The sequence below is a fragment of the Cervus elaphus genome, chromosome 23, assembly GCF_910594005.1.
Source record: "Cervus elaphus chromosome 23, mCerEla1.1, whole genome shotgun sequence".
In the NCBI taxonomy this organism is placed as follows: domain Eukaryota; kingdom Metazoa; phylum Chordata; class Mammalia; order Artiodactyla; family Cervidae; genus Cervus; species Cervus elaphus.
The window spans coordinates 60,905,322-60,918,579 of NC_057837.1; the positions used below are offsets into that span (position 1 = coordinate 60,905,322).

At 38.8% G+C, this 13,258-nt stretch overlaps 1 protein-coding gene across 4 annotated transcripts in view; it reads left to right on the forward strand.

Moving 5' to 3' along the window:
* TPX2 (TPX2 microtubule nucleation factor) overlaps positions 1–9,750 on the forward strand; it is a 47,614-nt gene extending 37,864 nt beyond the window's left edge. For 3 of the 4 annotated variants that reach the window (XM_043883080.1, XM_043883079.1, XM_043883081.1), the window contains 6 exons: positions 2,274–2,369; positions 3,988–4,164; positions 4,789–4,935; positions 6,412–6,523; positions 7,128–7,315; positions 9,254–9,750. In XM_043883080.1, the coding sequence (XP_043739015.1) occupies positions 2,274–2,369; positions 3,988–4,164; positions 4,789–4,935; positions 6,412–6,523; positions 7,128–7,315; positions 9,254–9,364 (831 nt within the window). In that variant the 3' untranslated portion in view covers positions 9,365–9,750. The remainder of the gene's footprint in view (positions 1–2,273; positions 2,370–3,987; positions 4,165–4,788; positions 4,936–6,411; positions 6,524–7,127; positions 7,316–9,253) is intronic. The other variant, XM_043883082.1, reaches the window with a different exon arrangement.
* The last annotated feature ends 3,508 nt before the right edge of the window (positions 9,751–13,258 follow it).

Below are 13,258 nucleotides of genomic sequence, written 5' to 3' on the forward strand. Positions count from 1 at the left end.
GCCCACCAAGCTCCTCCGTCCATGGGATTTTCCAGGCAAGAATATTGGAGTGGTATGAGAACCAGTGTTAAATTTTGGCAGTTGCCAGTAGTTCATTGTGGCTGGAAGGTGGTGCCTAAAGAGAGACAGGAGACATGCCTGGAGAGTCAGGCAGGGTACCAAATTATGAAGCACCTTGTCCTTCATGCTAAGGAATATGTTATACTGTTGTAAGTAGACATTAGGAGCCATTAAAGAATTTTAAATCAGGAAGTAACATGATCAGATCTTTTGACTGTATAAGAAGATGGACTCGAAGAATGAGATGAGACGCTGAAAGCTGTTAGTGGGCTGGTGGAATAGTATAGGCAATAGATAGTGTGGCCTATGGCATAACAGTGAAGAGTTAGAGAAGTGGAATAGAGAGCTGATGGGGGAAGCATATGGATGTGAGTGTAACAGATAAGGAGTTACTGAGGATGTCTTTAAGATATTTTAAAAATTGATCTGGTCATACACTTTATGCAGAACAACAGCCCTAGAGATCACCAGATTCATGATAGAGGGTAAACTCTAGCAGAGTTAGAAAATACTTATGGAACAGCTTTCTAAAATACATTAGTTTTGAATCACGTGCATAGTATGATACACATAATTCAGTCAGAAAGGATTTGAAATGTTGGCAGTGTTTTGGAATCACAAAGCAGGAAAATCTTCCAAGGAGTTGAATGTATAAGAATTAAGGAATATAGAGATTAAAAGCCTCTTTTAATCTGCGCTCAAAGAGATGTGAGAGTTGACAGTTTGGTATTCTTTTCATATTTTATTTTCTATGCTTAGATTAATTATATATATTTTTTGTTTTATTTGTAGTGTATATGCAGGTATCTTTTAATTTGACTTCTTAAAATTTTTTTGGAGTATAGTTGATTTACAGTGTGTTAGTTTCAGATATACAGCAAAGTGATTCTGTTATCTACATATAGTCATTTTTTTTCAGATTCTTTTCCCATATAGGTTATTTTAGAATATTGAGTAGAGTTCTCTGTGCTATATGGTAGGTCCTTGTTGATTTTCTGTTTTATATATAGTAGTGTATGTGTTAATCCCAAGCTCCTAATTTATCCCTGCCCCCCCCCCCCCCCACCCCTCTGCCCCTGTTTCCCCTTTGGTAACCGTAAGTTTATTTTTGAGATCTGTGAGTCTGTTTCTGTTTTGTGAATAAGTTCATTTATATTATTTAAAAAATTTTGATTCCACATATGAGTGATAGCACATATTTGTCTTTCTACATGTACATTTTAAAAACACAAAATATTTTTTGCTTCAGCCACTTGTCCCTCCTCTCTCAATATTATAAATACTGTTCTGTGTCAGTAATAAAGATTTGTTTTATTCTTTTTGATGACTGTATAATATTCTAGTGTGTGGATATGCACCACAATTTAAGAAAGGATTTAACCAGTTGTTTTTATTCTTTTTAAAAATGTTATATTGAAATATAGCTAAAAACTAAACTAGAGATCAAATGTTAGAGTATAATACTGGATGAAAGAGTATGACCATTTAAAGGTTTAATAGCTAATTCCTAAAGATTGTACCAGCTTGTGTCCTGTACCTCACCCAGCTGTATGTGACTGCCCACTTCTCGTCACATGCCAACCAACACTGGTATTAATCAGTCTTTAAAGTGTATTACTCAATCTTTTAGGTGAAAAATGCCTGATTATAGTTTCTAAAATTGTTGAGATTAAGCCTCTTGTGTATCTTTGGTAACTTCTTGCTCTTTGTCCAGTTATTTGGCAAAAGGAAATTAAGCTAGACCTTGCCCAGTGCTTTTTTCCATTCACCTTTTGAGGGTAACATTTTAAAATATAAGTTCTTATTGTAGAGCTGTATGTGAAATAGGTTTAGGAGAATGAACCATATTCTGTCTCTAGTTAACATTTGGAAATCCTTTTTGATTTTGTTTTTAAGGGATTGGGGTATAAAAGGGAGAGAAACAATAAAATATTGATGTTAGTTTATTTTGTGGTATTTTTCAAGAATACCAAAAAAGATTTTGATGAGTTTCATTTTTTATTGAATATACAACTCAAACTATATTTTTTGCTGATCTCTGTCATGTTAATCCACCTTTGGGAGTACTAATACATACCTGTGTTAGGTGGATAAATAACAACTAGCCTTTTTTGATTTCTGATACATGAAGTTCTAAGAAAAGTATTAATTTCATCACATAACCTAGTTGAGATTGCTCTGGGATATCTAATTGAATTGCTTACTCCCTTCAGGGTGTTCCTGAAAAGAAAGAGCTTCCAATCACTGTTCCAAAGTCACCAGCCTTTGCTCTGAAGAACAGAATCAGAATGCCCACCAAAGAAGATGAGGTGATTCCCTAGGATGGGATCTTTACTCCTTCTGCATAATCAATTTAAGCACTGCGTGCATGCTAAGTCACTTCAGTTGTGTCTGACTCTGCAGTCCTATGGACTGTAGCCCACTAGGCTCCTCTGTTCATGGGTTTCTCCAGGCAAGAATACTGGAGAGGGTTACCATGCCCGTCTCCAAATCTAAGCATTACTCTTTCTTAAACAGAGAGGAGTTCAAAGGCAGTCATTCTTGCCTGGAGTTGTCTTAACAATGGGTATGCATGATTGATCATCTATTTTTGCTCTTCCAAGAACAAAGTAGTAAGTGTATGAAGCTCTTTGCCAACAAAAGTCTGTCTAGTCAAAGCTGTGGTTTTTCCAGTAGTCACATATGGATGTGAGAGTTGGACCATAAAGCAAGCTGAGTGCCGAAGAATTGATGCTTTAGAATTATGGTGCTGGAGAAGACTCTCCCTTAGACAGCAAGGAGTTCAAGCCAGTCAGTCCTAAAGGAAATCAACCCTGAATATTCATTGGAAGGACTGATGCTGAAGTGGAAACTCTGATACTTTGGTCATCTGATACAAAGAGCTGATACATTGGACAAAACCCTGATGCTGGGAGATTGAGGGCAGGAGGAGAATGGGGCAACCGAGGATGATATGGTTGGACGGCATCACCAACTCAGTGGACATGAATCTAAGCAAACTCTGGGGCACAGTGAAGGACAGGGAAGCCTGGTGTGCTGCAGTCCATGGGGTCTCAGAGTTGGACATGGCTTAGCAACTGAATGACAATGATGAGTCATTTTGGCTTTCAGTGGTAACTGGTCGTAACGACTTAGGATTGTTTCCATTGGATTGGAAAATAAGTCTTTTTTTAAGACCTATACTCTATTTTGCCTACTATTGTCATCATTCGGTGAAGGATTTTTAAAATTCACACAAAGTAGTTACATCTGCCCTGTCCTATCTCCATTGACCCAAGGGTTAAAGAGGTGACTATGTGGTGATGGTTCATGAAGTTGGAATATATAAACTGTCATTGATCAGGCTAGTTTCTTGTTACATCTCCCTTTTTATCTATAAATATCCAGAGTTAGGGTAATTTTATAGCATATCTCAAGCATAAACCTTTTTATAGATTCATCTGAAACTAGAATACACAGTAATCTTATGTTACCAGCTTGAACCCAGTCAACTTACTTGGTCCTATTCTGGGTTTGGCAACTGGAAATACTCCCAGTCACATGTTTTAGTGGAGTCTAGAGGCTGGGTCAAAGAAGACAGGCCAAGGTATATACTTGGTTAGTACTTTTCTTCTGTTGTTCATTTTACTCACACTGTTTGAGTTCATTTAGTTTTTTCAACCTTCCTGTGAAAAATTTTAGATCTTTTAAAAGTAATTGTGTTAATTTATCAAATGCTTTCACGTTGATCTCACCCCTGTGAGTTAATAAATGTAGGTTGGTGAGTTGGTAGGTATCCCTCTTTGATAGAAAAGAAAGCTAAGACACTTGAGAGGTTGTGACTTGCCTTCTTTCATATGACTTCTTTCATATATTGTCTTCTAACTTCACATTCAGAGGAGGCGAGAGAGTGAGAAGTCTTGTCTAAACTGCAATTTTTTCCCTTAGGAAGAGGAGGAGCCAGTAGTGATAAGAGCTCAACCTGTGCCATATTTTGGAATGCCTTTTAAGCCCCAGATCCCAGTGGGAAGAACTGTGGAAGTATGCCCTTTTTCTTTTGATTCCCGAGACAAAGAACGTCAGTTACAGAAAGAGAAGAAAATAAAAGAACTCCAGAAAGGAGAGGTAGGTGTTCCATTTCTATAAGTAGCATAATATTAAATCTCTCAAAGGTAATCTTTTATCTTGCACCTTTTGTTTTATTTATTTTTTTTTATCTTGCACTTTTTAAAAACTGGATTTATTTGGCTGCATCGAGTCTTAGTTGCACCTTGCGGGATCTTCATCGCAACACATGGGCTCTAGTTGTGGTTCATGTGCTCCAGAGCATGTGGGCTCTCTAGTTGCCCCATGACATGTTAGTTCCCTGTGTTTCCTGCATTGGAAGGCAGTTCTTAACCACTGGACCACAAGGGAAGTTCCTTATGTTGTACTTTTAACGTATAATCACTAATTTCCTTTGATTCCTCTAAGAACCTTATGAAGTATAAATAGGGCAAGTAATTTAAATAACCGTTCTGGAAGTTAAGCACAAGGAAGTTAAGTGACTTGCCCATGATCATGCTGGTAGTTATTGGCAAAATTGGGAGGAAAACCTTGATTTCCTTTTGAGCCTATTAGTTTTCTGTACCATGCTGGTTTGAAAACTTGCCTTTCATATTTTTCAGATTCATCCAAATATTCTGGAGCAGCTGTGGCTTTCTGACTAGAAAGGCCTTATCTTAAATCTTACATTTTCTTTTCTATTAGGTGCCCAAGTTCAAGGCACATCCTTTGCCTCACTTTGACACCATTAACCTGCCAGAAAAGAAGGTGAAGAATACTACCCAGGTTGAGCCATTCTGCTTGGAGACAGACAGAAGAGGTGCCCTGAAGGCACAGACTTGGAAGCACCAGGTGGGGATGGGGAGAGCAGCTAAAATGTGAATTGCTTGACTGTTGGTTTGTTACAGTAGGTAGACCCGCTACACCAGGCTTCATCTGGGAACTAACACACTGGATTGTTTTAGGGACTCTCACTGTAGTCAGAGGTCAGAAAACTTTTTCTGTAAAACACCATATATTAAGTATTATAGATTGTATAGATTACATATGGTCTCTGTCACATGTTGTATGTTTCAACCCTTTAAAAATATAAAAACCATCTTTAGCCTAAGGGCTGTATAAAAAGACATTGCAAGCTGGATTTGGTCTGCAAGCTTAAGTTTGTAAGTGATCATCTGGAGAATGTGAGAGCTGATAGACTTTTTGTGACAGGAGATTCTTAAAGATCTCATCTATTTCATCTATTAGACTTGTTCATTAAATATTCACTTTTTTCTGTTGGTGCTTTGATAAGAAACTGTGGTGAGAATAGATTCTCAATAGAGTATTTTTTCTCAACATAGTATGCTATTTGCTCTTTATAGATGATAGGTGATTTAAAACAGTTAATTGGTTGTTGGCTGGTTTAGTTGGGATCTAATTCTGCCTTGTCTGGAAAAAAATCTCCTGAATCCCTAAGTTTGTCAGTATTGATATTATCTCTTATTTTGAAATCTGTCCAAAAGGGGCTCTGGCTTGATCTTTGTAGAAAGTCTTCCCTGTTGAAGCCCAAGAGATATGATTGATTAAGTTACTAAACCTAGGCCCCTTGTTGGCACTGTTCTCTAGGAGAACTTAGGGCTGTTGCTTTGAAAGCAATCATGACATAGAATGTGGGGGGTATTTTCCATAATAAAAAGGTTTTTTAAGTTTTCCAGATGTATATAAAAGAAAGAATAGTATAATGAACTTTCATGAACCTGTCACCTTGTTTTCTAGTGCTCAAAACATGGAAAATCTTATTTCATCTAACTTTCTACCTACTCATCTCTATACTGGATATTTCTGCCTATACAAGATTATTTTGAAGCAAATCCTAGGTGCCATCTCATTTTATCCAAAAATACTTCAGTGTGTAACTTTAAAATGTAAGGATTAAAAGAATTTCATAACTCCAATGCTATTATCACACTTAAAAAGATTAAGAGTAATTTCTTAATAGTGACAAATAGCATTCATATAGCCCCTATCTCTCATTTTTAAAACGGTTGAATTGTTCAAATCAGGATTGAGAAAAGATCCATATTTTATATTTGTTTGATAAATCTCTAAATCCCTTTTCATCTATAGGCTGCTCTATGTGCATTTTATATGTTGAATAAATGGGATTGTTTGTCCTTTCTAGATTTTACAGTCTGGATTTTGGTCATTGTGTTCACATGGTATTGATTAATAATCACCTGCTATCTTTATAGATGAAACCGTTCAGAAACATTCAAACTTGAGTAATTGAGGTGGTAGTTATGGAAAGTTGGTGGTTGCTTGTCTGACAGATTTTCTTTCTTACAGCTGGATGAAGAACTAAAACAGCAGAAAGAAGCAGCTTGCTTCAAGGCTCGTCCAAACACTGTCATCTCCCAGGAGCCTTTTGTTCCTAAGCGAGAAAAAAAATCCGTTATCGGTAGTATTTTATGTGTTCTTGAGGGATTGGGGAAGAATTGTGAGACTTCCTAGGACTGAGTTGTGTCAGTACAGTGCTGTGTCAACCAGAAGCATTTGAGTATAGAGATCTAGCATTTCTTCCTTAGATCTTTGTTGAATGTAGCAGAACAGCGTCTGGGTGGAGGCAGCTGGCATTTCAACAATTTTACTTCCCAGCCCAGAGAGTAGCAAGTAAGGAGGGAAGAGCCAGGACTTCTTTCTGGACTTCACCATAAAGCTAGTCTTAGATAGAAAACATTTGATTCCTTTAAGAACTGAGCTGCATTTCTAGAAAAGTAGGATTCTTCTCCTAAATCTGTCTCTCAGTCTCTGTGTAGTTTTGAGCAAGCCACTATCTGTATGGGTGTTGCTTTTCTCCTAATTAGATGATTTATAGGGGCCCTTACAACCCTGAAAATTTGAGGACTTTTTGTATGTGGTATACTTCACCTTTCTCCCGCTTCGGCTTCCTTTGAGCTCCGCCTTTCTGTTGCGATGCGTCTCTGTACACTTGCTGGGTCTATGGGGCTAGGGTTCCACAAGTCGTGCTTGTGCACCAATATTTTCTCTGTTTCTGTACTCAGAGGGCCTTTCTGGTTCTCTAGTTCAGGAACCTTTTCAGCTGGCGACAGAGAAGAGAGCCAAGGAGCGGCAGGAGCTGGAGAAAAGAATGGCTGAGGTGGAGGCCCTGAAAGCCCAGCAGCTAGAGGAAGCCAGGCAGCAGGAGGAAGAGCAGCAGAAGGAGGAGTTGGCCAGACTACGGAAAGAACTGGTAACTAGGCAGCCTAAGTGCTGACTAATCCATGATTGCATCTGTTTTGTTTATCTGTACCTTGCCTTGTTCTAGAAGAGAGCTAAGGTGACCTCCAAGGACGCATTGAAGATGAGTGAAACCAAGAAGTCATACAAACCAAGGGTGGTGACAAAGTTGTCAAGTGAACAAGGCTAAAGATGTGTATATTGTGATCCATGGATCTCCTAAGTTTATACTATAATTTTGGCCCTTTGTGGGAACCAACCTGTCAGTTGCAAAACTTATCATGGTCGAGAGATATAAACAAACTAGTTATTTTTAAAAATATATTTCTCTTTGATCCTAGATTCAGTCAGAATTTCTTCCTAAAGAGAACATCACATGCTATGCCAGTGCACAATAACACATTTGTAGGACTTTTTAAAGAAATTATTTTTGGTTGTGCTGGGTCTTCATTGCTGTGAGCAGGCTTCTCATTGTGGTGGTTTCTCTTATTGCAGAGCATGGCCTCTAGGCCCATGGGCTTCAGTAGTTGCAGCACTTGGGCTCAGTAGTTGTGCTCCACGGCATGTGGAATCTTCCCAGACCAGGGATTGAACCCATGTCCCCTGCATTGGCAGGGGGACTTCTATCCAATGTACCACCAAGGAAGTCCCAGGACTCTTTATTTAACTTATTTTTATTATTGCCTTAAGGCTTAAGGAATAATAAGGAAACCAATGTGTTTTACAGTTAGAATATATAGGTAAGGAAGGACATGGAATTGTGTGACAACTGTATTTTCATTTTCCTCCTAATTCTTGATTCAAATTCCTTGGAGTTACAGTGCATATAATCCAGGTGACGTTCCATCCTATCACTAGATAATGATTTAAATATTAGTTATCCAAAAAGAAAGCTTAATTCACCGTAAGGACCCTTTCACTAAGACGGTAGCAAGCCACATGAACTGCATTAATGAGGAACGTTTTAGATGGAACTTCAAATGGTTAGTGTAATAAAAGGATGACTGTGGAAATAAAGAACTTATTAAGATTCTGTCTAAAATAGCTAAGCGAGCAGTTGATATAGCTGTTGGTAGAGGTGACAATGCCAAGGAAGGCTCTAGGGACAAAATATTAAAGGGAATAGCTTCTTGACAAAACCAAGCTACCATTTGCTGATTAGATGAAAAAATACGTATATATAATCCTCAGTCCAGATACACTCACAAAGCCAGCCTCAAGTGTTTTGACTTTTCTTCACCTCTTGAGTCCTGCCTCTTGTGATTATCCATATTGTAGAGCTCTTTAATAATCTGGTTTGATTCAGGGTTAAGAACGGATGGGACCATGCCTTCTCCCAGCAACACTTCCTAGTTTTTTGTTTGCTTGTTTGTTTGCTTTAAAGTCCATGCTTTTGGTGAATATTAAGACTCAGTAAAATTAAGATTCTACTCTGGCAGATTCTTAAGGTGTGACTCCCCTCTGATGCAATCGAGTACACGCCCATTATACCTCAGTACTGAACAGTCAGACTGGAGGTGCACTCTGAGAAATCCAGCAAGACCAGAACAGAAATCTACTGGGGGGATGTCCCTGGTGGTCCAGTGCCCTCCAGTGCAGCAGGGGGTGAGGATTCAGTCCCTGGTTGGAGAGCTAAGATCCCTCATGCCTCATGGCCAAAAAACCAGAACATGAAAAACAGAAGCAACATTGTAACAAATTCAATAAAGACTTTAAAATGGTCCACATTTTAAAAAAAAATTTATCTTTAAAAAATAATAGAAATGAAATCTACTTGGGCTCCAGAGCTCTTAATGCTTTGCTGCTAGACTGTGTTGCCTTTTCCCCCCTTCTCTTAATTAGTGACTGGGATGTGCAATACTATACAAAAATGTTCTCAAGAAAAAGAAAAACACCCATAACTGTAGTTCTCTAACATCCTTATCAATGGTAATTATATTTTTCTCTACAGGTGCACAAAGCAAATCCAATACGAAGATACCAGGGTGTGGAAGTCAAGTCCAGTGACCAGCCCCTGACGGTGCCCGTCTCACCCAAGTTCTCTACCCGATTCCAGTGCTAAACTTGGCTTTGAGCTGCAGATACCATCTGGGAACCTAAGCTGCTTTTTCCATCAAACCAGGAGCCGTCTTTGTCATGGGGGCATAGAGAGAATCCATTTCTTCAGGCTTTTTCCTACCCGTGCCTGACAGAGCATGCCTGACAAGTTTGGACTCCCGATTTCATTGAGAGTTGTTTTCCTATATTATCGTGGCTAATAATGAGACTCAACTCATGTATGTCTCAACCAGACTCTTTGGAACCATCAGTATGATGGTTGACCTTCAGTATGGACCTTAATTCTGACTAGAATTTAAGCCTCTGTATCAGCGCAGTATAATTTCTGTTGCCCTTATCCCACCTCTCTTTTTCTATTTTAATCATAAAATAAACATAGTTAAATACTGAGAGATTTAAGTCATGGATTAAATTGGAATGATCAGATTCTTGTCAGATTCTTTCCTCTTCTCTGTGCAAAATGAATTTAGAGTTAAGGAGCCCATCACTGTGAGTGGGGAAGCCTCATGAACCGCCTGACGAGGAAGAGACTTGACTGACTGGAACCTCACAGTGGCCATCAGCCGGCTTCAGGCAGGGCTGCTGTTCAGACAGATTCTTCCCTTGTTGGTGCTGTAGATAATGGAATGCTGAGCAGGGCATGTGTTAAGTCTTCCAGTGACCTGAACTGGAATAAAAGTTTGTCTTTCCCCTCCTTCCCCACAGCCCCGATTTTTTGTTATTTGATGTTTCTACATCTGTCGAGCCCCTTTAGAGGTCACATCTTATTGGGGAAGTGGGTACTGTGAGGAGAGTCCAGGAGCTTTTAAAAGCATAGGCTCGGTCCTTAAAGGAAAAGTGCTCTTTTCTGTCCTTTGTCAGAATCCTTCCATTGTTTGTTAACTCCCTCCTAGGAACAACTCTGGAAGCCTGTTATTCCTTTGAAACAGACTGTGCCTTCTTCAAATGTGTTTTTTCTCATCTGGTAAACTCTTCCTTATGAAATCTTTCTCATAAATCTTTCCTTGACCATCTGGTCTCGTCCGGTAAGGATGATAACTTCCTCCTTTGTGCCTCCCAGATGTTTCTTAATGTATATATCTCTAGTAGAACAGGTAAACCACTGAGTTACTTGGGCTTGTTTACAAACTAGTAGAGATGTAGATAACTAAAATTATGTTATTTCTTGAAGATAAAAATAAGGGTAATCGTATCTGTGGTCCTTGTATTCTGTTAGCACAGAATTTGCTAGGTTCATGTGAAATAGTTTGTTTTCTTTTAGACTTGATATCGTTTATAAATTCTTACTCTGTACCAGTCTTACTTCTGTGCCACGAGTTAAAGGCTGTATCCATATTCTGCCAAGGCCAGTCAGTCCTAGGCAGTATATACGATATTGGATCTATTTTATATTCCTTTTGTTGATTCATTTGGTGAGCATTATCTACAGTCCATTGCAGATTTAGTGATGGGCAACAAAGCGAGGTGGTGTGATTTGCAGATCCTTGGGTCTCCTGAAGGCCCACAGACTGATACAAAGTGCAGTTCTTTTACTCATTTCCTAGAGATATGTGGTGTATAGTTCTGTAACAACTTGTGTAGTTCATTTACGAAAGATTGATTTGATGCTAGTTATATATATGTTGGCATTGTTCTAGTCTCTGGGCATATAAGCAATGAACAGAAATAGAAGACCTTGACTTTATGGAGGTTACCTTTTAGAAGGGAGACAGACAATAAACAAGTAACTGTCCTTTTCTGTCAGGTGATAAATGTTTCTCTGACTGACTGCTGTGTGGAAAATAGACTGAGATGGGGATTTGGGGGCATGTGAGATTGGAAACAGGAAGGAGTGGAGGTTCTTGCTGTTGTCCAGATGAGAACTGGTAGTGGCTTTGGCTAGAGTGGTAGCAGTGGAGGTGATGAGAAATGGTTGGATTCTAAATGGATTTTCAAGCTGTAACTGACAAGACTTGCTTACTGATTGGACATGGAGAGGGTAGAGAAGGGCATTCAGGTATCCGCCTCAAACAGAGAGAGAGTTCTCCAGGCCTTGTGCTGTGAAAAATCCAGTTCTACCCCAGTCCTTGTATCTCTCGTGGATTCTCAGGGGGTGAGGAAGATGTTCATGTTTCTTGCCACCTTTCTGGTTTTTCTATCTCTAGTCATGTGGATCCCCTCTCTGTGTTTGTCCTTTTCGACTTTTCTCCTTCCCATGTATCAGCAGTTCTCTTAACAGTTTGCTATCATTCATATAGTACCATCTAAAATAATTTTTTCATATATTTGTCCATTTATTGTTTCAGTTTCAGATAGAAGAATAAATCTGGCCCTCAAGTTGAGAATTTTAGAGTGTTGTCAAGAATTGTGGACCTATGGGATCCTTCCACCCCGTTTGCTCCAGCCTGGATTACCCGCTCTGGACATACCCACATCAGGGTGGTAATGTGTAACAGTCTCTTAGACACAACAAGGAGGGATTATATTACTTCAGAGAGAATAGCTTTTCAAATTAAGATGCCCTTGCTTCCCAGAATTTCTGGGTGGCTGTCTATCTCTTCTCAGGACAGTCCATCTAGTATTGAATCCTTTCTTTTGGACCACCTCACTTGACCTCTGCTTTTATTTTACAGAGAAATTCGGGTTCTATTTTTTCCTTCAGGACTTGTCCAAGAGGGAGCTTCACTTTTAATACTCAAGCTACCCTGGAATTTTCCTAAACAAAGAACTGGACCTCTAATAGAAATTTACTGAATTCTACTGAGAAATCTGGTGGCCATACTTGGCTTGGCAATTCTATAAAACTCCTAGCACATGTGCACATGCAGATTATTGGAATTCCCACACTTTCTGGGAAGGACTCTTGTTTTCAGTGTTGTTTTGCCTTGGTCATGGTTCCCCATTGCTAGTAGTTTTATGCTAATTAATACAAAATTATTGTTCACTCTTAATTTGATCATTTTGTTCTTGTGTAATTGCTTTATTGACATTTTGACTACTGTTTTATTCCTTATCAGTTCTTCTCCACAGAATTTTGTCCTTGGAAAGTGCAGCTTAAGTGGTAGACAGGCTTCAGTGGCATTTGCTCCAGCATTTAATGGAGATAAGTCTTATACACAAATAGTTGTCATACAAGATAGGATGTGACTGAGTAACAGGAGACAGAGAAAATGCTGCAGGAATTTAGAAATTCTTGTTTGAGGTGAGATTGTCGTTCTTAAAGATGTCTCTTTTTTTTTTAAGTAAAAATTACGAAAGTAGTACAGTCATCCCTCAGTATCCACAAGGGATTGGTTCCAGGGCCTATGGATACCAAAATCCACAGGTGCTCAAGTCTCATATGAAGTGGGTGTAACTATGTACATCCTCCCATGTACTTGAAATCATCTCTAGATTACTTACAGGACCTAGTGCAATGTAAATGGTTGTGAATATAATGTAAATGGTATGTACAAAGTTGTCCTGTACAGCAAATTCAAGTTTTGTTTTCTGGAACTTCTGGAATTCTTTTTTTCTTTTTTTTTTTTTTTTTAATTTTTGATCTGTGGTTGGTTGAATCTGCAGATATGGAACCTGTAGATACAAAGGGCTGACTGTACTGCCTTTTGGAAACAAAATAGCACAAACTGTATAAAACCTGAAAGTCTCCCTTTGTGTCCCTCGTCCCATTCCCCGAGAGTTACCCATTATTAACAGTTGTGTATTCTTCCAGAATGTTTTTTGTATACACACACAGTCACAGAGCATTTTTTAAATAATAAGATGATAGCATTATGCATTTGCCTTTAATTTATTCTTTGAAGGTTATATTTCATGTTATTCAAAATTCGAAAGTTGCAAAGGTATTTAGTTCCCCACTCCAGGTATAGTTGGTGCTGCCAGGTTTGTTCCCTTGCAGAGATGGCTTCAGCATGGATGT